Source organism: Oryza sativa, chromosome 2, assembly GCF_034140825.1.
Source record: "Oryza sativa Japonica Group chromosome 2, ASM3414082v1".
Taxonomy (NCBI): domain Eukaryota; kingdom Viridiplantae; phylum Streptophyta; class Magnoliopsida; order Poales; family Poaceae; genus Oryza; species Oryza sativa.
In genome coordinates, this window is record NC_089036.1 from 23,026,744 (window position 1) to 23,050,313 (window position 23,570).

The window sequence follows — 23,570 nt, forward strand, 5'->3', positions numbered from 1 at the left end:
TTCCTCTTGAACAATTCGATTTTTGACTCAACAACCAAAATTCGACTTTTCAACACACATCACAATGTTCCAAGATTAGCAACCAAGGCAGGGACGCGTACGTGGTCGTCAGTTTCCAGTAACTCAGTTTGGTGCGTGGAGTTTACTTTGCAAAGCGCGGGTCGTCGCACTCTCGCGTCGCGTCGTCGTACGTGGCCGTTCCTTGATCAAAACTTTCTCTGCCAGGAAATTGCCGCCCAATTGCATACTATTAGTCCCCATCGTGCGTTCACCCATCCAATATTGCTTAACCAAAAGTCTTGTAATTTTATCGCCTATCAACAGCAGGGTCACAATAAAGTTTGAGATTGACATAAGCTGCCAAAATCTTTCTCCGAACCAATCAAGTCACCAAAAACCGAACAAAAAGACATGCCAATATTAGCAATATGTTCTAAACAAATCTATACATTTATATGCAGTACAGTTATGATATAATTACATTACATGTAACTATAATATAACTTGTATCGTTCATTCTAATCGTTCCGATTCAACAGATGCAATTGCAATATAACTTTTGTCGTTCATTCCAATCGCTCCGATTCAACGGACTAGATTGATTGATTTATTTATACGTATGATTATTACCACCACCACGAGGAGCTAGCCGGGTATTGGTAGACGACGTGCTGCGGCGGCGGCGCGTAACCGTAGGGGTAGCAATTCCACGGGTACGGGTACTCGACGACGGCGGGCTCCGGCTTCTTCTCCTCCTTCTTGTCCTCGCCGACGGTCATGAGCGTGGCGTGGCCGACCTTCTTGCGCAGCGCGGTGGTGAGCTCGATGGAGTCGACGCCATCGCCGACCACCACCAACTGGTCCTTGCCGTCCCCGGCCAGCGCCACCGAGTCCACCCCGGTCGTCGACGCCACGAGCGCCATCGCCTTCGACCGGCACTTGTCGCTCGCCATGTTCATCTTTATCACAATCTTTTGCTGCAAAAACCAACCCAACCAAATTCAGTTTCAGGGGCTTTCAGCATGCCACACTTGCTAATAAGATGTAGTAAATTACTACTACTACATTCGTCCTAAAATATAACAACTTTTAGCTATAAATCTGGACACACTATTGTCCAGATTCATTACTAAAAAATGCTTATATTTTAGGACGGAGGAAGCAATAGCTAGCAAGTTGTAGTAATTATGTATGTACCTTGGCCATTGCTGCTCTCTTGGGAGGAATGAGATCAGAGGCTGCTACAATTAGCAAAAGTCTGAATGGTGTAACTGTTCTTCACTTGGGAATTGAAGCTGGAGCTCTGTTGTGCAGAGGACCTCAGCTTGGTTAGCTTGCCGTGCATGAGGGAGAGCAGAGCCTGAGAACTCCCCTCCTTATATGGCTGTGTTTGCTAGGGGAGGATGGGAACATGCATAGTGCGCATGGAAAACGAAGTAGTCCATTAGCACGTGATTAATTAAGTATTAGCTATTTTTTTAAAAAAATGGATCAATATGATTTTTTTAAACAACTTTCATATATAAATTTTTTGCAAAAAAACACACCGTTTAGCAGTTTGAAAAGAGTGCGTGTGGAAAACGAGAGGGAAATGTTGGGAACACCCCCCTTGCGAATACACCCAGTGTGCCGCTCTGCTAGATATGTGTACGCTGAACAATTCAGATGTGGAGCAGTTGGGATTTTCTGATTTTGTTTACGACTTGGTGTGACTACGGTCATGTCAGTAATTAATCCCATTAGTCACTTGGCTGATCAATATTGCTGCAGACGCGGCACGAGAAACCGTGTAAGGGCACCCACAATGGTTATCTATAGACTCTCTATAAGAGATCCATATCAGCATATTTTCCTACTTGGAAGATATTAAATGAAGAGAGAGAGCAAAACTATCTACTAACTTAGAGATAGTCTATAGAGAAAAACGAGACAATGCATGAGAGAGCTATAGATACTCATGCAGACATACTATTGAGGTGGTTTACTATTAATCTAGTCTATTGCTGAGATGTACATGTTTTATAGAGAGTATCTTACTTTACCATTGCGGGTGCTCTAATGTGAGTATACTACTACTGTTGTTGCTGCTTGTTTGGACTCCTTAACTGTATTATACTTGGAGCAGCAGATTAATTAGTGACCAAGCACTCTCCTTCCTCCTTCCTCCCGAAGGCTTTTTGTTCATATCTCCATTAAGACATTAAACTAATTTCGCACAATTGGTTGATCACACTATACTAGTAGTCTAGTACCATGCCGTCAGGTTGTGCGGTTATGACGACTGCTGCGTTGGTGTCAGCTTGGAGAAGTAGGACACAGGGACGAACGTTTTCTTCCAGTGATTGAAAGAGTAAAGTTGCAACGCACTAGTTGCAATTAATATAAGAAATAAGAATCCATCACATTGAGCCATGTCATTGACAATTTGTAATCCGTTGGATTTCATATGGACGCTTGGCAGTTCATTTCAGATTACATTACTCGTTTGCTTGCTATGCAATGTACTTAATTAGCACATGCGTTGAGAAATAAGCACAAACTTTAACGTGTTCCCATACTCCAACAGGAATAATATACTATTTGTTACTTTTTCTACTACCTACTCATTATAGGTTGCTATATTTTAAGATGGGGAATACATAAACAACTATGAAAAAAAAACAGGTCAAAAATCGGAGGGAGTATTTTGGAACGGAAGGTGTACCATCTACATGACGACTTCCTTGATCTCGAAGAACTTGATGATTAGCATATCTGAAATTGTTGGTCGGCATATATTTAATGGAGTACTGAGCAGTAACTTTGTGCGATGCTTTTCCTTTGAAACATACGGAACTCGTATTTGTCAAATCATTATCATGATTATTATTTTATAATAAACAATTAAATATTATGAGGATTATATAGGTAATTCTGGTTTATTGGTGAAGTGTTAGTAGACAGATGGTCTGACTTGATCAAGTATCAAGGACAGTTAGTAGACCTGTGGCATGTGGCTGGTTCGACTGACAAGGTAGCGGTGGTCTGATTGGAGCCGTGTGTGCAGTTAGACTTACTCCTAGATAGTTCGTGAACTCCGGATTTAGAGGGGTTTCCCAGTGAATTTGAGTGCTTAATTTTTAAGGCTTGTAATTGTTCTGTATGCTAACATAAGTCAAAGATGACAAAGACTTCTGCTTGTATATTGTTCTTTTTTGTTTATTTATGTATATGTGTCTTGAGATCACATGAGTATCGCTGATGATGGATTGGAAGTCGAGTTAGGTGAAATTGATGTACAAACAATTAAGGAGATTATGAAAGATGATCATAGTAACAAACAGTGCAAGTGGAGGTGAAATTGTTGGCATACACGGGATGTGAGCGCATATGAAAGACGAGTCAAATTTTGAAAATTTATTTTTGTAGGTGGTCCCTTAAGAGGGCTGTTCCTCTTAGATATTGTTTATAAAAGTAAATTTTATCTAGTCTCTTAAGTAACCATCTGGAAAAGTCAATTTCTGCGGTGGTTTGGACCAAAGTCCCCGGTGCGTTTCTACTTGTCTTCTTTTTTTTTTCTAAAATCACGAGGAGTGTTTGGGAAAATGGTTTTTAATATATAGTGGAGGGGAGATTGTTGCCGGTTAGAGAGAGTGCAGATCCTCTACAGTACTTCTCGTGTAGTAGCAGTGGCAGACGTGTGGACCCGGGCCCACATGTCAGGCACTGCTACTGCACCAGCAGTACTGCAGGCAATCCCCATTGGGTTGGAGAGGGTGACTGAATGATCGAGATGGGAAGCGGGGAGTTGTTTATATGTTTTTTTTGTGTCCAGTGCAAAATATTAAAGTTTATCATTGTAAATTTAACTAATAATGAAAGGCCAAAATAGGGGATGATAGGTGTTGACAAAAATTTAAGACATCACTTAAGCATAATTATGGTCTTACATTATGTAGATGGTATAGTCTCAGAGTATATGTGTCCACGTTAAGTTTCCTCTATAAATCTTCTAGGGGCGCAGCCTTTTTTTCACAAGAACTACTCCCTCCGTCCAAAAAAAAAACAAACCCTGGTTTCCGTGTCTAATGTTTGACCGTCCGTCTTATTTAAAAAAATTATAAAAAAATTAAAAAGATAAGTCACGCATAAAGTATTCATCATGTTTTATCATCTAACAACAATGAAAATACTAATTATAAAAAAATTTCATATAAGATGAACAGTCAAACGTTGGCACGCAAACCCACGGTTTGCTTTTTTTTTAGGACGGAGGGAGTACTCTCTTAGGCCAGTCACAATGGGGGTTTCACTGGTGTGTCATGCACATTTAATAGGGGTAAGACTGAATAAAAAATGATTATTTGCATGAAATGGGGATGAGAGAGAAGGAAAGAGTTTCATCCTGGTGAAACTCGTCAGCGTCGTTTCCAAGTCCTCGGTAACAGAGTGAAACCCCCGTTGAGGCCGATTCGTTTCATTCACCGGATCTCTTGCGTCCGCCTCCGCCGTGCGACCTCCGCATTCTCCCGCGCCGCGCCGGATTTTGGGTACAAATGATCCCAGCAACTTGTATCAATTAAATGCTTTGCTTAGTCTTGGAAACGTCAAAGTGAAACCCCTCCACTGTGGGGATTGTTTCATAAAAGATTTCATTTGAGAGAAGATGGTATAATATTTTGGGTAGCCGTGCAATGACACTAGCCATTGTGACTGGCCTTAGGGGCATAGTACAGTGCAGCTAGCGGAGACTCAGAGCAAACGGTTCGTGCGACCAGTAGTACTTCTCTTTTTCGTGAGCTGAAAGATTTCCGTGGCGTACTCAGCGGAGTAGTTGCTCAGTGGCTCTGTCTTCCGTATCCAACGTTGACCGTCTATTTTATTTGAAAAAATTATAAAAAAGATTAAAAAGACAAGTCACGTATAAAATATTATTTATATTTTATCATTTAACAATAATGAAAATACTAATTATAAAAAAATTTCATATCAAACGAACGATCTGGACACGGAAACCCAGGGTTTAGCTTTTTAAAGACGGGGGAGTAGTAAGCAATTCGGTCGACACAGCTACAGCTGGTCCAGCGACAGCGATCTGGCCAATCCAATCGAAGAGGAAAATCGCAACACGACGAAGACGAATTCGAAGCCGACGACCGGTGATCCCCGCCGTGCACGCCGGCGCCCGGCCGGCGAAACTGCCCGATCGGCTCGGAAGATTTAATCCGACTTGCCATTATTCATCTTTTTTTTTTTGCGAGGACTTGCCATTATTCATCGACTAATATATCTGAGCGAGTGAATAGCGCTACTGCTTCTTTTGGACTCGTTCGGCAGAGAACGGCCATTTGTCTGAACTTCTTTAATTTTAGCGTTCATCACCTCATCTGCAGCCTGAAGGTTCGTCACCGCGTTGGCCGATCAAGTAGCTAGTCTAAGACTCTGAGGGCACATGGGACGATTAGTAAATACAGACACGCACTACTTAACCATCGAGGACCCATGCATTACTTAAACCAAGAATCTATTTTATCGCCAATCAACGGGACAGTCACGACAAGTTTGAGATCGACAAGCCAAAATCTTCTATGAATCAATTGAATCACCAAAAAGTTTTTTAAAAAAAAAAAACCATGCCGATCGACTCAGCGATCTGCCCTGCCCCTAAACAACGCAAACCATCATATCATCCTGGTTTATACACTTTTAATCCGTGAAACATGAAGACCATATATTGGGAATGAAATCCTCTGACGTTACATCTTCCCTGATGTGTGTGCATAGATACTAGGGCTGTGTTCATTCTCCTATTTTTTCAACCCACATCTCTTGTTTTCCGCGCGAACGCTTTTTATACGGTTAGATGATGTGATTTATACAGAAACTTTTTATATGAAAGTTGATTAATCATATAATAATACGAGCTTCATTTTATTGAGCACAGTTAGAGATAATAGAATAGACATGTCAGCAACCACCCTCCGATTTTAAATGAGAGGATCCCAGTTTCCAATTTTTTCTTCAAACTTCTAAATTTTCTATCACATCAGAAACTTTTCTACATACATAAACTTTCAACTTTTTTCTTCAAACATCCAATTTTAGTAAAACTTCTAATTTTGACGTGGAACTAAACACAGCCCAAATTGATTTGTTTAGAATATAGACCACGAGCTGGCCGGGTATTGGTAGACGACGTGCTGCGCCGGCGGCGCGAAGGTGTAGGGGTGGTAGCTCCACGGGTACTCGACGACGGCGTGCTCCGGCTTCTTCTCCTCCTTCTTGACCTCGCCGACGGTCATGAGCGTGGCGTGGCCGACCTTCTTGCGCAGCGCGGTGGTGAGCTTGATGGAGTCGACGCCGTCGCCGACCACCACCACCTGGTCCTTGCCGTCCCCGGCCAGCGCCACCGAGTCCACCCCGCTCGTCGACGCCACCAGCGCCATCGCCTTCGACCGGCACTTGTCGCTCGCCATGTTCACCTTGATCACAATCTTTTGCTGCAAAAACCAACCCAACCAAATTCAGTTTCAGGCTTTCAGCATGACACACTTGCTAATATAAGATGTGGAGTAGTAAATTATGTACCTTGGCCATTGATGCTCTCTTGGGTGGAATGAGATTCAGAGGCTGCTGACTAGCAAAAGCCTGAATCGTGTTGCTGTTCTTCACTTTGGAACTGAAGCTGGAGTCGTGTTTGTGCAGAGGAGAGGAGAGGAGAGGAGATTGGCTTGGCTGGCAGCTAGCTTTGGCGGTGGATGAGGGAGAGCAGAGTCCAGAGCTCCCTCTTTATATAGGAGTGTGCCGCTCTGCTACATCGTCTGTACGCTGAACAATTCAGATATCGATCGATGCGTCAAGTGGAACAGTTGGGATTCTCTGATTTTGTTTATGAATTATGACCATGGGTCATGGGCTCATGGCATGAATCCCATTGGCTGCTTTGCTGATTGCTGCTGCAGACGCGGCAAGAGAAACCGTGTCTTGTGAGTATACTGAAGTACTACTCTGCTGCGCTGCTTGTTGGACTGCTTTCAAAGTCGTATACTTGCGAGTAGTAGCAGATTAAATTAGTGACCAAGCAGTCTCCTTCCTCTTTCCTCCAGAAGGCTTTTGGTACGTATCTCCACTAACATTAAACTAATATCGCATTATTTCGAAAAGTACGACAGGTATGAAGTTTTTCCAGTTATTGTGATGTCTCCGGCCAATCCGAGGACGCCTAAAGAAAGTATTGCTTGGTTTGCGAAAAGGTTGCTAATTTTTTTTAAAAAAAATGTTTAGACTTATTAAAGGTTTGCTTCAATTTATGAAAGGGTTGTATGGGACAAAATAATTTGGTTATCATCCCTTTCTTCAGAACTAGTCCAAACGAAACAGTATATTAGTGTATGATTAATTAAGTATTAGATTTTCTGAAAAATAGATTAATATGATTTGTAAAACAATTTTTCTATATATATATATATTAAAAAAACGATACTATTTAACAGTTTGGAAAGCGTGCGTGCGAAAAAAGGTGGAGTGAAGTTGAAAACATTGAGTAAATGGCTCAGCCGGTTCTTTTCTCATTAAGATAAAGGTTTTTCCTCGATTTTCGGTAGCACGTTTTTCAAACAACTAAACGGTGTGTTCCGTACGAAAAGTTTATATCTAGAAATTACTTTAAATATCAAACGTATACATTTGTCAAGTTTATAATAATTAAAACTTAATTAATCATGTGCTAATGTTTTTTTTACACCCATCAACTTAATCTTTATGTTCGTCAGTTTCAAACACCTCAGCAGAGCGCCACTACTATAAAGGAGCCACTGGATTGAGCCATATCATCGCTAATCTTTCATCCGGTCACAGCTGCTGCTGGTCCAGCGACAGCGATCTGGCCAATCAATCCAAGGAGAAAATCGCAACACGACGAAGAGGAAAGCCGACGACCGGCGAACTGCTCGATCGGCTCGAAGAGATTAATCCGACGTACTGCCCATTCCGAAGCTACGGTCCTCGGCAACACATGCATATGAACTCGTGAACAAACGCTAGTACATCTTTTGGACTCATTGCGATTAATATACGCCCGCAGACAAAATTTGGAAGTCTGGTTGAAAGATTAGCGATATTATTATTCTTAACTTTCATCACCTCCCCCTTCAGCCTGAAGGTTCGTCAGCGCGTGTGCCGATCAAAGTATTCTCAAGAGTGCACATGGGACGCCGATACGATTAGTATACACAGACACGCACAAACCATTTAATCCAAAAATCTAATACTCCCTTCGTATTTTAATTTATGACGCCGTTGACTTTTTAACAAACGTTTGACTATTTTTTTTATTCAATTTTTTTTGTGCAAATATGAAAATATTTATGTCATTCTTAAAGAACATTTGATGATGAATCGAGTCACAATAAAATAAATAATAATTACATAAAATTTTTAAATAAAACAAATGGTCAAACTTTAGATAAAATGTCAACGACGTTATACATTAAAATAAAATATAGAGGCTTAATTTATCACCAATCAACGGACAACGGGACAGTCACGAAAATTTGAGATGCACAAAGCCAAAATCTTCTCTGAATCAATTTAAATCACCAAAAATGAGAGGGAGGGGGGGACGACATGCTGATCTCTCAGCGATCTGTCCTAAACAACCCAGACCATCCTACTTTATACACTTTTAATCCGAGAAACATGGACGCCACGTATCTTGATCTTTTCGATCCAACGGACCAGATTGATTGATTTTATCTAATACGAGTAGTTAAGCACTTAGCACCACCACGGCGAGCTGGCTGGATACTGCTGGTAGAAGACGTGCTGCGCCGGCGGCGCGTAGGTGTAGGCCGGGTGGTAGCTCCACGGGTACTCGACGGCGGCGGCGGCGGGCTCCGGCTTCTTCTCCTCCTTCTTGACCTCGCCGACGGTCACGAGCGTGGCGTGGCCGACCTTCTTGCGCAGCGCGGCGGTGAGCTTGATGGAGTCGACGCCGTCGCCGACCACCACCACCTGATCCTTGCCGTCCCCGGCCAGCGCCACCGAGTCCACCCCTCCCGTCGCCGCCACCAGCGCCATCGCCTTCGACCTGCACTTGTCGCACGACATCTCCACCTTTATCACGATCTTTTGCTGCAAATCAAATTATCAAACACAACCAAATTCAGTTCCAGTTTGTTTCAGAAAATTCAGTTTCAGGCTTTCGGCACACACAGCGATCGAAACCAAATTAAGCTGTAAGAAACTATGAGAAGCAAGTGATGTGTAGTAATTAGGTACCTTGGCCATTGCTTTGCTTAATTTCTTGGCAGGAACGAGATCGGAGGCTACTAATTAGCAAAACCCTGATCGAATTGTGTGATTTTGTACTCTTCACTAGCTTGGGAATTAGCTCAGCTTGGCGTGGATGAGTGAGATAAGAGAGTCTCCAGGGCTGCGCTCCTTTATATAGGAGCTGATGCTGTCCTGTCCCAACTCTGACGCGTACAGTACGCTTGAAGAATTCAGAGATGGACCGATCGATCCGCTCGATGCGTTACGTCGAGCAGTTGGGATTTCAGAAATTGTTAACGACTTGGCTCTGGTCCTCGCAGAGACGAGAAGACGATGTGCTGCAGACGCGGCAAGAAACCGTGTGTGTCTCAGTGTGGTTGTGTGTCTTGATCAGTACTCCAGTGCTGCTGCTTCCAGTGAAATCAGCGACTAGTATGCATGTGCCTTTTGGACCCTTTTAACTAGAAATCACTAGATTAATGTGTGACCAGCTTGGAGATCAAGCTAAGCACTCTCCTTCATCCTTCCTCCCAAAGGCTTTGATTGACAGTACTCTCTCCATATTTTAATGTATAACGACGTTAACTTTTCGACTAACGTTTGACTATTCGTTTTATTTAAAATTTTCGTGCAAATATAAAAATATTTATATAATGCTTAAAGAACATTTGATGATGAATCTAGTCACAATAAAATAAATGACAATTGCATAAATTTTTCGAATAAAACGAATGGTCAAACGTTAGATAAAAAGTCAACGGCGTCATATATTAAAATACGGAGGTAGTACAAGTTTAATACCTTCATTAGCTAATTATACATGACGTCGACTGCGTGACGTCGGCTTGGAAAAACAGAAAGGGAAAGAACAAGTGTGAACGTTTAATTTCTTTGGACCGATCATTGTGATGTGTCCGTATCTTCCTTGCCACTCAAGAATCTGGTGATTATCTGAAGTCTGCTCACGTTGACTGAGGCCCCGTTTTTCCTCGGTTAAGATACCTCCGTTTTATTAGCATATTTTTTTTAAACTGTTAAACGGTGTATCTGTTACGAAAGCTTTTTATATAGAAGTTATTTAAAATATTGGATAAATCCACCTTCAAGTTTAAAAATCCAATTAATCAATATGCTTATGCCTTTTTTTTCTGTGTCTGTACTTAGGACTTGTCCAATTTGTTCTTGCAACCTTACCAAATTTTTATAAGATAACACTTCAACCCTTACTAACTTGCCAAATTTTTGGCAATTCTAAAAGTTTCCTATCTTAAAACTCTATCAAAATTTGAGGAGAACATGGAAACAAACAAAACCAACATTACCGAAATTCCATAATACCAAAATAAGTCAAAATTCGGTATTACCAAAATTTAGTACTATGATTAATTTGTGCAACAAAGTGAGCAAGTCCTTAATCTATATCCTTAGTTATTAACTCCAACGTGGTATAAGTGGAATAAACTAGCAACAGTGGAGCAGAATTCTTGCCACTCACACCTGGGGACAATATCACTATCAGTTAATTATCGCGTAATCAATCCAAGAATTAATACTCAGTAAGATCCTAGCTCGACGACAACGACCGGTCATCTCCGGCGTGCACGCCGGCGAACACCCCATGGATTCATCCGACCGGGTCAGTCGGTCCACCGGTCCGAGCTTAATTGCATCTATTCGATCGAGTGCGTGAACAACCTACTTCTTCTTCCTTTTGGACTTATTGTGTTAATTAACGCGGTAGAGAGAATCATATTTGTCCGAACTTTTAATTTTTTTATCGATCATTTGTTTGAACTTTGATGTACCATGTAGTATTGTATTAATTATTGTTTGCTTAACTTACATCGCCTCACCTGAAGGTTCAGGGGTTGTTTGGTTGCATGCCACAAATTGCCACGCCTAAAGTTAGTCATGCCACAGTTTTTTAGCTATTGTTTGGTTCATGACACAACTGTGGCTAGCCACACATTTTCTCTATATGGCCCCACATGTCATACACTGGTATTTTTTGCTAACTTTGGCTAAGTTGTGGCTTGCATTTTGCTAGCCACACATTTTGTGGCAGCCACACCTTGCCTAATATGGAGTTTGGTAAAGTTAGTAAGCAACCAAACATCCCCTCAATTTGTCGGTCGTCGCGCCGTCCATGGATAATGCCAATCAAGTTGATTTTTCTCATTTGACAATTTTTAGTAGAACGCAAACACGCGCAATTGTTTTTGTTTTCCACGCAAGGACAACAGCGTGACAACTTGCTGGTCAAGGATCGGGATGTTGAGATGTGACCTCCTTCGCACTGTGCCAAAAGGAGCGCATGAACTCCACATTACCAGTAACTTATCTGATTAATTTGTGCTATTTTACATTTGGTTCTCACGCACCAGATAAATCCGTGAATCATAATGAGTATTTTTACAAATTCAGATAGATGCTAAATTATATTTAAGTTCTTGTACTACTAATATGATTTAATTAACTGATATGTGTGTGTGCAGATCTCATGCCACACATCAAACGATTAAACTATACGATTGACTGAAGATCCAATATATTATCTCTTTTTTAATATATATATATATTTTTAAAGTTAGACACATGTGTATTAATAATGAAAAAACTAAATAAGAAAATAATAATGATTGGTTGAGAAGATAAAGTACTTAAAGAATTTGATGGGTGATTGAGAACAAAATGTAAATAGAAAAAATATCATATTTTAGAATAAATTTCAAAAAGTAAATCGTCAATCGATGCGGCCGTGTAAGTTCAGAGCGGACAAGAGCCAACAACCTCAACTCTCAGTTTGTTTTTTTTTTTGAAAACTCATAAATTTATTCATATAGTGAGGATTACAGACAGAGCTCAAAGGAAATGGCATCCCCAGAACATCGCCATAAAAGATAAGACATAAAAAACAACACCATCCATTCAGAAGGTAAAGCTAGCTGAACTAAGAAAAACATCCTCCAAGATAATCCAAACAGCAGTAAAGAACGCGATCGACAGGGGACTGCGGTAATGCCGCGACGACCACGTCCACGAGCCTCTACTGAAGACGCGCACACCGCTTGACAGACCGGTGACCCCTTCGGCTGCCTCCACGGAAACGGCGCTATTCGAGGTTTGTTGTTGAGTCGTAAATTTTTCTTAAGCTTCACCGGACTCAACAAAATATTGTCAAGGAGTTCTCCATCAAATCTGAGGAGCACAGACTGCAATCCTATCGACAAGAGCCGACTAGACGGTCTATACTCAACCCGAATGGAGCCCTCAACTTGAATACTACTGCAAGTAGATTTGAAGAAAGTCTCCATACTCCAACTTGCCTTGAACATGCAAGAATTAGGATGGCGGCGACTGAACCCCTGTCTTGTAACGATTTGGCGGAGGTACGCAACACCGGAGATGGAAGGGAAAATGTTGCCGCAGAGAGCTTCAATAAGCAGGAGCCTGAGCAACCAACCAACAAGCTTGCCACCAAGAGCTTCAACAAGCAGAAGCATGTGGAGATTCAACCAACTAACAAGCTGGAGCAGCTCATTCAGCCCACCAACGAGCATGAGCAGCAGCAGCTCTTGCAGCCACCACCATCCGTCCTTGTCAGGGAGCCTGAGACGGCCGGCCCAGAAACACCACATCCATCTCCATCACTCTGGGCAAGCAATGAACAGAGGCCAGCTGCACCGGATCCACCACCGCAAGCCCTTGTCGCCATGGAAAGGACGCCAAACGCCCCAGATCCATCCATCTTCAGCGACGACACTGGGACAGCCACGGCCACAAACACCACCGCCACCATCGTCTTCTCCGATCGCCATGAAGCAACACCGGCGAAACTCCAAAAGGGACAAACCCGAGCTACAGGAAGACCTGACTACGGAAGAACTCCGACCTAACCTACTTTATACTAGTACGGGAAGGTGGCCTGGCCCCTCCTTCGGCCCTCACCGGCGGCGAACCACCGGAATCGGGGGGAAGAGGGGTCGGGGAGGGGGATTTTACTATAGAAGCCTATTCTCCCACAAGCTCTCCAGAGACTTCTGTTTAACTCTCAGTTTGTTGTTTGGTGATAGTGCGGCCATGAGAAGACCAGTTGGACAACTGCAGAAACAAGAAGATCAAAATTAATTCCACACATCAAGTCCTAAAAGTCAAAATGGGCTATATGATCCAAATTACATCGAAGCATCCATTTGTAGAACTTTGCGAGACCTTAGCTCCACAAATCAACACCGTGGAATCGAAAAAATTGTTGTCGACTATGTGCGTGCGTGACAGTACAGTGCACGGTTGAAAAGCAGGGGAGAGGCATCAGTATACCAGAGGTCAGAGGAAATTGGTAGTAATGCCACGAAGTTAAGGTGCCACAAACTCAAGTGGCTTTGTTGTTTTTTTTTATCTTGTCTACCACAATAAAAAAGAAACGTAAAGGAAAAAAAAAACATTTCATACCCCTTATTAGGGGAGATTAGAAGTGGGAAGATGGTTGAAGTAAAGTTGACGAAAAAATATACTCCATCCGTTTCACAATGTAAGTCATTCTAGCATTTCCCACATTTATATTGATGCTAATTATATGTCTAGATTCATTAGCATCAATATGAATGTGGGAAATGCTAGAATGACTTACATTATGAAACGGAGGAAGTAAATGAGAAGTGGTTAGATAAACATGTATAGCACTCTATAAATCTTCCTATTTACAGATAAATTTCAAATGCATTATTTATCGACAGAGAGAATGTACTCTGCAAGTCGGATGATAGCCTCAAAATATTTAAACTTAACAAACCGCAAAGCTCTGTGTCTTCTGTTCAAAACCTCAATCATCACATCCCCGCGCTCCCACTTCACACATTTTTTATCGCGGGAGAGCAAAACAAAACATCACCATAATAATCTCTCTTGCAATACCGTACAAAAAGAATATTCGCACTACGCGATGTATACACTACCAGTGTACATACATACGGACGGTATGTGTACACATGGTATTCTACATGATGTAGCCGTAAGGGCTGTAATGGTGGTACGGGTAGTAGTAGTAGTACGGCGGGACGGTCTCAGGTTTCTTCTCTTCCTTCTTCTCCTCCTTCTTGGCCGGCTTGGCGTCGCCGACCTCCACCAGCTCGGCCGGCCCGACCTTCCTCCGCAGCAAGCTCGTCAGCTTCACCGAGTCCACCTCGCCCACCACCACCACCTTGCTCCTGTCGTCGCCGGCGAGCTCCACCGACACCACGCCGCCGGTCGCCGCCACCAGCGACATCGCCTTCCGCCTGCACTTGTCGCTCCCCATGTGCACCTTGATCACGATCTTTTGCTGCAAAGATCAAGAACCATGGTTGTTGAGTCCAGAGAACTCAAGAACGGCGATGATATATATGAGAAGGGAGAATCACTTACCGCCATTGCTGAGGAGAATTGTTGATCGATCGAACGATGAGATTGGGATGAACGAAGAGGTCGAGGAAATTCGTGTGTGGATCGTCGAGCAAGAGAGGTGAGCTTGGAAAGCAGTTCAGCTTGAGCTGGTGCAGAGTCCCCTGGCATTAGCTCCTATATATATACACAGCTTAAGTGCTTAACCACCCACATATTGGCAGATGAACAAATCATACTTTGTTTAATTAAGACTTCGTCTCTCAGCTGGTCTGCAGGAAGGAACGACTTGGCTTCTCGATCGTCTCGTCAGTTGTCACTTGGTTTATTAGGACACAAGACACTTTTGTCACTTTGTTTCTCGAGCTGGACTAGTGCTTAGGCTACTAGTCAGCTGGACGAGATTAGGCGTTAGTGCTTGTCCTAATTATAGTTGGTTTCCTACTTGGCGACCAAGCAAGTTGTAAACGCACAAGTCTGATGATAATCTCTCTGCTAAAACTGTTGCACAAAACTCTGAATTGACCGTGATTAAATTTTACTTTGTGTCATTACTGTGTGCTTAGCCGAAGTAATTAGCCATGGTATTCAGGTTAGTAGTCTCGATCGCAGTCTTTTGATTCGATCTTCTTGTATCCCCCTTGTTGAAAATAAGGTGTTGAAAGTACTACAAAATAACTCCTAGCTACCAGAAGATCATCAGAAGATAACATACCAGCTACAGTACTGCAATGCCACAGATAGCAACGGTTGGACACAAGTAGATAAGTATCACCTCCATCGAGCGTCAGTACTTGCCCAGCGACGACAGCGATCTTGGCCCATCAATCAAGCAAGAAGATCGCAACACAAAGACGACGACGACGACGACCGGTGATCTCCGGCGAACTGCTCGGCTCGGTCGGAGAGGTGAATCCGGCTGGGTCTCAGTCCATCGGTCCAAGCTACGAACATCTATCTGACCGCGTGAGAGCCATTTGTGATTTGTCTGAAGTTGCTTTTGGGCTTAAAAGTGAACGCGTCAGAGAAACCACTTGTCTGAACTTTATTATATATGCAGCGATCTTTTGTCTCAACATGATGTTATGTTGCATTTGAATAACCGTATCATCACCTCACCTGAAGGTTCATCTTCGCGGGCGATTTGCAAGATGCAGATTTTAATAAGTCAGTGCGCACATGGGACGATCTTGAACACAAATATTCCAGAAGAGCCTGCATGACGACTCGCAGGTCAATGGATTGGGATGCTGAGATGTGACGTTCGGAGTGCCAAAACGAGTGGGCTCCAAAATTGATAACTAACCAGATTTCTATGGAGATCTCATTGCGCATAAACTTTGTTTTTCTTAGAAACACGGTATAAACATATGTGCTCATAGCACACGCTCGTTCACCCCTATGGACGCACACGTACACCATATCCATATGATCACTTCTTTCTATTAACGCATTTATGCACATCATACATCTATGAGTACTCACCTCTATTAACGTATACACGTACACCCTATCTTTATTAGCACCTCCTATTAGAGATTACATATTCATACACGTACATATTTCAAAGAGACTACCTATACCTAAATTTAAGTGAGTATTACCTAATAGATATACATGAGCGAGTAACCTAATGAATAAGATAAGACAAGAGACATATATGGGTCTTACATATAGAAACGAATCAAAAATTGTTAAAAGTTGTTTTTCTATATAATAAATCATCCCTCCAAATTTCAGTCAAAATTGATAAATTTCTATAATGCAAACATGGGTGGTTTGAGTTTTACACAACTCAGATGGGTATATATAAAGTGGATAAAATAGATATTACCCTTCTCGATCATATCCAAATTTTAAATAGGTAATTTTGTTACCCATAACCTACATAAATAATATGGATATGGATATGTGAATCGGTAATAAATATCAAATGAACAGGCCTACTTGGATCACTATGAGATTTGTACCACACGACCAACTCTATTTTTTTCCCCTCCCTTCATCAGTACCACTAGCCGCCACTTTTACGTGCACACATGTTCCCCATCTCTGATGCCACCACGCAACCTAGCCAGGTGGTCGGAAAGTGTCAACGGTGTCAACAAGGTCTACTGGCTGTGGATTAACAAAATAGATGAGAAGATTAACCTTAAAATTCAGCTTTTACACATAGTAGGTAGCTATATTTAGGACAAACTTTAAATAGTTAACTATATTTTGGGATCTGGGACGGAGAGAGTAAGTGCCAGTAAAATTGGTACTACAAGAATAAATAGTGCCGGGTAAGAACAATAAAATCACTTCTATCATTTTAGTACTGAAGCAAGTACTTTAATTTGTCGGAAATTTCAGTAGAACAGTATGAGTTCAGACGTAAAACCGTTACACCACGGGTCCACGGCCTAAGAAAAAAACCATTTGAAAATACCAAGATCGCCTTGTTCAAAACCTCAAATCATCTCACATCCTCGACCCCACTTCATACCATGAGACACAAAACACCACTTCATAGTAGAGGGATCAGCAAAACAAACCGTAATCTTTATACACAAAACTCATGCTAGTACTGTACAGCTACTGTGAAGTATGAACAGGACGTACGGATCCAGAATAGATGCTGGAAGGCTCGACATCCATTCCCTTCTTCAATTCCCCTGTCCCCCTAAATCTCCGTGAAGAGAAGATAGGGGGATGGAGAAGAAGAAGAAGGGAGGTCGTAAAGACGAGCCTCCCTCCAAACTCATTCTGGATTCCGCCCTGATTGCATTTCCTCTCCTCTACATGATGGAGCAGGTGCTGTCCGGGCTCGGGTTGCAGCCGCAGGGGCAGCCGTGAGGCCCGTAGCCCGGGTGGTGGTGATACACGCCGCCGGGGTGGTAGTAGCCGTAGCCATGGTGGTAGTACACCAGCTCCTCCTTCTCCTCCTTCTTCTTCGCCTCCTCCTCCTTCTTCTTGCTGGCGTCGCTCACCTCCACCAGCTCCGCCGACCCGTCCACCTTCCGCCGCAGCGCGTTCGTCAGCCCGATGGAGTCCACGTCGCCCACCACCACCACCTTGCTCCTGTCGTCGCCGGCGAGCTCCACCGACACCACGCCGCCCGTCGACGCCGCCAGCGCCATCGCCTTCCTCCGGCACTTGTCGCTCGACATGTGCACCTTGATCACGATCTTTTGCTGCAAAGAACATAGCACAATATCGCCATGGTTCAGTCCAAAAGAATTATTAAGGAGTGAATCGAACAAAGCCGCAGCTCTGCAAGAAACTGACGATACGAGAGACGGGAAAGGAGAAAAAAAGATTGGTTTCAGGCCGCGTACCACCATTGCTGCTGCTGCGATGAACTTGAGAACTTGGAACGACGAAGAGTCCGAGGAACTTGGTAGATGCTAGGATTGATTTGTGTGCTGGTGTATTGACGGAGCAAGAAAGAGAAGCTGGGAAGTGGGAAAGCTGTTAAGCTTGAGCTGGAGCAGAGTCCCCTGAGCTCCTCCTGTATATATACAGGTTAAGGGCTTAGCCACTCAACAATTCGTAAATTTGTTTAAGACTTGTCTCTGGTCTGCAGGAAGGGACGACTTGGCTTCGTCACTTGGTCAAGCAGCGCGCTGACACTTTGTCATCTAGTACTGAGCTGGACTACTAGTCAGCAACGAGATTATACTATGGATTATTGCTCGTGCTTAGGATTGGTGTGCGAACTTGGCGAAGGTCTGCCGATCAAATTTGCGGCTCAAATTGTTTCACAAATACCGCTCTCGCCGCAATTCTGTCGACGTACTGACGGTGCTGATCTTAAATTCGAGCTCTGAATTGACAGTGACTTAAAATTTTACTCTTACACTTGTGCATCCGCACGCTTCATCACTGAAGTGATTAACCCTCGTATCGTATTCAGAGAGGTCTCCATCGTATCCGTACGTGCGGTCCTGTTTGTGTATCCATCTGTATTAGTTAGTTACTGATCAAAACGAAAAAAATACTATCTTTGGAACGCGAATTTCAGATGATGGTCCAGCGATGGCGACCTGGGCCATCAGTTTGGACTGAAGATCGAGGGAAGGGACAAAGACGGTGACTGGTCGATTAACAAGTTATTGTACCAGCCACTCAGATTACTGACAAGATTAATTTAGCAGCCCCGAACAACGTCATGTCAGCTGATGACGCAAAAAGAATCGAAGGGAGTAAATTACTAATTAGCAGAGAGCTGAATAATCAACGGAGGGGCGAGGCGAGAGTGATTGTGTTTCAAAACAAAAGACCTTCTTGCAATTAAGTGAGTCAAAGTCTCAAGGACTCGAGGATTGGAATGGCGAACTGAAAGCGAGTGTGCCCGTTCCTTGTCTGACCGACGATGCTGACAATCATCGGAGACGAAGACTTGACCGGATCACACCGCTGAGTGGGTGTCTTCAGCCTTCTCCTACCGATCCCCACAGCTCCTACGAATGAAGGTTACTAACTTACTATGTACGTTACATTGTTAATGCGCATGCTTACCAAACTATTAAACGATGTGCTTTTTATAAACATTTTTTATACGAAAGCTGTTTTAAAAAATTATATTAATCGATTAAAACAAATTAGTTCCCAACCAACGAACGCAGCCAGAGTTAATGGTTAGTGGTTTGTTTCCTCTTCTCCCTCGCACTCTTTTGCTTTCAGATAAGACGATAAATAAGAACAAAATTTCCTTCCATCAACAAGGCCTATTAGCTCAGCTGGTTAGAGCGTCGTGCTAATAACGCGAAGGTCGCAGGTTCGAGACCTGCATGGGCCAGTTTTAAATTTTCTATTGTTCATATAATATTTTGTCAAAAATAAACAACATAAAAGTGGGCTGATTGATGCGGCCCAACAACTACCAGTATCCGAGGCCGGCCCGTGCAAAGCTAGGCCCTATATAGATGGAATCGAACACTTTTGGGAAAAGGTCCACTTGGAATCCCACTAGTGGCCTCAACATATCCATATACCTCAACCACAAATCAGGTATGACGACTCCGCCAACTATTAAAACTGTCTAAAATGATTTCGTCGGTTTTAAGAGCGGTTTTCGCTGATGTGGCAGCCTAGTCATCAAATAAATTTTAAAAAATAAAGTTGAGCTCACATGTCATCCCCTATCTCCACTAACCTCGCTCCCCCTTTCTTCTTCTCGACGCCCAACGCAGCAGGGAGTCGGGACGATGACGGGAAGCGGCGACAACAGGGCTCTCCTCTCTCTCTGCTACCCCAGCCCCTTCCGCACCACCGGCGCTGGCGATGAAGTGGCCGACCGAGAGGGAATGCGGGGTGGCATAAAGATGCGGAGTAGCCAAGCGACACCCTCGATCATGGTGTCGAGCATCTTGAGGGTGCAGGGGAGGCTTGAGACCGGGTTGAGTGTGAAGACCTCGTTGGAGCGCTAAGCAAAGGGAGGTCAGCGCTATGCACCCTCACAACCACATGCCGATGTCTTCCCCGTCCTCTAGCAAATATGTGTCCCCGTCGGCTCCTCCCACCTGAGAGCTTGCCACCATCATTCCGATGTGCCTTGGTGGCCCGCATGAGGACACATAGGAAGGCATCAAGGATTCAGATGGAGGCCATGGATCCGAGCCCAAGTTTCGCTCACTGGCTCCCTCAATCTCGGCTTTCTTGTCGTCTCCCTCCTCTCTTTTGTTGAGCTCGAGTTTGCAATTCGTTGCCGGATAGTTTGTTTTTGTGTGTGTGTGTGAGAGAGAGAGAGGAGGGGTGTACCACCGTCGGATCTATCTTCCCTAGCCCCGTCATGCGGATCATCATGGGTGGTCATCGCCATCCTCAACCGCATCGCCGGAGTTCGAGTTCTACATGGTCGGGAAGAAACCCTACTCAACATCAACATAAGAGCAGCTTGGCTGGCCACTCCGCCACCAGTGTCAGGGTAAAAGGGGTTGGGTGTGGGAGAGAGAGGAGAGCCCCGTCGTCGTCCTGGCACCTTGCTGCTGTCAGGCTGAGAAGAGGACAGGGGGAGAGAGGTTAGTGGAGAGAGGGGGATGATAGGTGAGTCCCACTTATTTTTTAAATTTATTTGATGACTGGGACGTCACGTGGATGATACGTCAGCGATTACCACTATCACACTGCCCTAGGAGTTAAATTGCTCTGATTTCAATTGTTAGGGATCAAAATATCTATATTGCGGTTGAGGATATGAATCAGATTAGACCAAAGTTCGAATTTGGAAGCGGGGTTGAACTGCATAAACCCGTGGTCAGCTGACCACAGGCCCGCAAAGCATGTGTACACATGTCGCCGTGTTGTTCTAAATAGTGGATAAAAACTTGAAATAAAAACATTGCAACACAACAAAAGGTCAAAAGCAAATTATCCGTGGTGGATAAAAACTTAAAAACTTGAAATAAAAAGAGTGAAGTGCACCAGCGGTCCCTAAACTTGTGCGGGTGTGTCATCTAGATCCCTGAACTCTCAAAATGCATTTTTGGGTCCCCGAACTTGTCTTGCATGTCATATAGGTCCATCCGATGACGTGGCATGCCACGGTGACGCCTACGTGTCGGTGAGGACCCCACATGTCAGTCAAATGTATAAAAATAAAATTAAAAACCATATTTTCTCCTCTCTACCTCAGCGTCAAACACCACCGCCTCCGCTCACCGACATGCGCGCGCCGGCCTATGTGCGTAGGCTCCGTCGGCTCCGCCACACTGGCCTCCTTGCCGCGGGCGAAGCCGCACCCGCCTCGGCCCGGCCAGGCAGCCTCAGCCGGCTCTCCGCGTCGGGCTCCGCCGCCTCCGCCTCCGTGCCGCAAGCGACGCCGCACTCGCCTCGCCCGAGGCCGCTTCCTCGGCACCCTCCGCGCCGCAAGCGACGCCGCGGCTTCTGTTCAATTAGCCCGCATAGTTATGGTTGCATGCACGGGTGGCATGCATTGGATTCCCATGCTGCGTGCATATGTAGCATGCATGGGCGCACGCTACGCGCATGGCGGCTAGCTCCGCCTAGCACTCCACTGGCTTCAGCCGAGTAACCCGCATGCCGCTCCACGACCTCCACTCTCGCCTCTCGCCACGGCCAAGGCCGTTCCGCCTCATCTTGAGCTCCGGCTCGCCGCAAGCGTCGTCGAGGGACCAACTCCGCGCGGGCCACGGAGTCACCTCCGCGTCGGCAAGCCTCTGCGTCCGCGCGCGGCTCCGTCGCTTCCGCGGCCACGCGCGACTCTGCCAACGCCGAGGGGCTCCGGCCGTCGTGGTTGTCCGCCTCGGCGTTGAGCCACGGCTCCGTCGCCTCCACAGCCACGCGCAACTCCTATGCTGTCGACGTTGCGACCTCGCGCGGCTCGCCGCCGCCGCCGCCACGTGCGACTCCGTCGGCCGCGCGCGGCTACGTCGCCTCCCCACCCAGGCGCGACACAGCAAACCCCTCCACGCGACACGGCGGCCAGACCGCCGCAGCTACTCGCTGGCCTCCGCTCGGTAGCACGTGTAGATAGATGCATGCAGTGCATGGCCCTATTCACGTGGCAAGGTGCAGGAGCGTGGCAATCTGCAGCCATGCCTGCGTTCGGGGACCTATATGACACGCAAGACAAGTTCGGGGACCTAAAAATACATTTTGAGAGTTTAGGGACCTAGATGACACACCCGCACAAGTTTAGGGACCGCTGGTGCACTTCACTCAAATAAAAACATTGCAACACAACAAAAGGTCAAAAGCAAATCATCCGTGGTCGATAAAAACTTGAAAAAAAAAGGGAGCCGGCAGGATGGGCGTGTAGATTCCGCTTCGTATGATTTAAGTCAAACGATATTGGCCGAAACCAATATGTCCAAGCTTGTGGAGTTGTTCATCATCAAACCAGGGTTGGTGGCCAGCCAAAGCCCTGGGAGAGACAACACAGGCCAGGCTTCTGCCCGGAACAGAGCCGGCCTGAAAAGAGCGGCGCACGACAACTTCCCAACCTTGCCAACTCCCCGCCCCCCGTAAGAGCTGGGGATACAGGCCCGCACCACCAGGCTCGGCGATGCGATCACCTCCACGCCCTATTTTATCCAGCTCTCGGCCGTAGCAAATTTTCCGTGTGGGACTAAAAATTGGTTTACGAGGGGGCTCATCGTATACGGTATACCGTATACGCAGGTAATGTACGTCCCCTGCGTCTTACGCAACACAAGCGTGCATAATAGTGTGGATCACGCAGAAACCAAGCCCATGTTATTATTCTAGTTGAATTAATTTTGTCATATTGTTTTCGGTGCGATTGAATCTTGTTTAGCCGATCGCTTGGATATATGATGAGGCGATCGAATGTTGATTCAAAGCTACTCCATCCGTTTCATAATGTAAGATTTTCTAGCATTACCATATTCATATATATGTTAATGAATCTAGACATGCTAAAAAGTCTTACATTATAAAATGGAGGAAGTAATAAGATTATAAGAAAGAGATCGATCGGGTTCTCGTGCACAAGACCATGTTATAATTCTATTAAGTTTTGTGGTCGAAAGGGTAGTGGTTTTCTTCCTCAACTTGAACATACAATTGTGATTTTGACGACTAGGTTGTGGTTTTACTAGCTCTCGCTTTTACAAAGGAAGCTACGATTAGGGCGACGCTAATGGGCGGACCCCCCAATCCCTCTATACGTCCTCTCCCCCCTTCCTTCTCCCCTTCTTCTCTTCCTACTACACCATAAATTTTAAAATAATAAAAAAACAAATTTAAAATTTTTATGTATAAAAATACTATATATAAAAAATATTTGAATTCAAATTTAAATTTGAATCAGATATATAAAACTTTTTACTTATAAACTTTGGGTCTATAAACTTTAGGTGTATAGAGATACTATATATGAAAAAATTTGAATTCAAATTCAAATTTGAATCGGGTATATAAACTTTTGACTTATAAACTTTGGGTCTATAAACTTTAGGTGTACAAACTTT

At 44.3% G+C, this 23,570-nt stretch overlaps 5 protein-coding genes, 1 long non-coding RNA gene and 1 other non-coding gene across 7 annotated transcripts; 1 reads left to right on the forward strand and 6 right to left on the reverse strand.

The window, feature by feature from the left end:
* Positions 1-412: 412 nt before the first annotated feature.
* On the reverse strand, positions 413-1,345 carry LOC107278046 (heavy metal-associated isoprenylated plant protein 47). The gene is made up of 2 exons (XM_015769302.3): positions 1,198-1,345; positions 413-977 (listed from the first exon to the last, which is right to left on the reverse strand). Exons 1-2 carry the CDS (start codon positions 1,204-1,206, stop codon positions 627-629), a joined length of 360 nt encoding a protein of 119 aa, XP_015624788.1. The 5' UTR covers positions 1,207-1,345; the 3' UTR covers positions 413-626.
* A 4,599-nt stretch (positions 1,346-5,944) lies between these two features.
* Positions 5,945-6,739, reverse strand: LOC9268845 (heavy metal-associated isoprenylated plant protein 47). The gene is made up of 2 exons (XM_015768616.3): positions 6,568-6,739; positions 5,945-6,479 (listed from the first exon to the last, which is right to left on the reverse strand). Exons 1-2 carry the CDS (start codon positions 6,574-6,576, stop codon positions 6,135-6,137), a joined length of 354 nt encoding a protein of 117 aa, XP_015624102.1. The 5' UTR covers positions 6,577-6,739; the 3' UTR covers positions 5,945-6,134.
* A 1,798-nt stretch (positions 6,740-8,537) lies between these two features.
* LOC4329803 (heavy metal-associated isoprenylated plant protein 47) lies at positions 8,538-9,396 on the reverse strand. Its single transcript, XM_015768542.3, has 2 exons — positions 9,259-9,396; positions 8,538-9,111 (listed from the first exon to the last, which is right to left on the reverse strand). The coding sequence occupies exons 1-2, from the start codon at positions 9,265-9,267 to the stop codon at positions 8,755-8,757; spliced, it is 366 nt and encodes a 121-aa protein (XP_015624028.1). The 5' UTR covers positions 9,268-9,396; the 3' UTR covers positions 8,538-8,754.
* Positions 9,397-12,054: 2,658 nt separating this feature from the next.
* Positions 12,055-13,728, reverse strand: LOC4329804 (uncharacterized). The gene is made up of 2 exons (XR_001542979.3): positions 13,432-13,728; positions 12,055-13,353 (listed from the first exon to the last, which is right to left on the reverse strand). It is a non-coding gene; the product is annotated as an uncharacterized lncRNA (long non-coding RNA).
* Positions 13,729-13,996: 268 nt separating this feature from the next.
* LOC4329805 (heavy metal-associated isoprenylated plant protein 12) lies at positions 13,997-15,019 on the reverse strand. Its single transcript, XM_015768755.3, has 2 exons — positions 14,656-15,019; positions 13,997-14,572 (listed from the first exon to the last, which is right to left on the reverse strand). Exons 1-2 carry the CDS (start codon positions 14,800-14,802, stop codon positions 14,249-14,251), a joined length of 471 nt encoding a protein of 156 aa, XP_015624241.1. The 5' UTR covers positions 14,803-15,019; the 3' UTR covers positions 13,997-14,248.
* A 2,140-nt stretch (positions 15,020-17,159) lies between these two features.
* Positions 17,160-18,100, reverse strand: LOC4329806 (heavy metal-associated isoprenylated plant protein 16). The gene is made up of 2 exons (XM_015768606.3): positions 17,952-18,100; positions 17,160-17,807 (listed from the first exon to the last, which is right to left on the reverse strand). Exons 1-2 carry the CDS (start codon positions 17,955-17,957, stop codon positions 17,412-17,414), a joined length of 402 nt encoding a protein of 133 aa, XP_015624092.1. The 5' UTR covers positions 17,958-18,100; the 3' UTR covers positions 17,160-17,411.
* Positions 18,101-19,340: 1,240 nt separating this feature from the next.
* Positions 19,341-19,414, forward strand: TRNAI-AAU (transfer RNA isoleucine (anticodon AAU)). Its single transcript has one exon. It is a non-coding gene; the product is annotated as a tRNA-Ile (tRNA).
* Positions 19,415-23,570: the final 4,156 nt, after the last annotated feature.

Bases quoted from the DNA above. Each gene is read 5' to 3' on its own strand.
- LOC4329805 (XM_015768755.3), bottom strand. From the start codon at position 14,802: ATGCCAGGGGACTCTGCACCAGCTCAAGCTGAACTGCTTTCCAAGCTC. The intron at 14,573-14,655 runs GTAAGTGATTCT...TGATCTTTGCAG, and splicing joins AATTCTCCTCAGCAATGGCG to CAAAAGATCGTGATCAAGGT.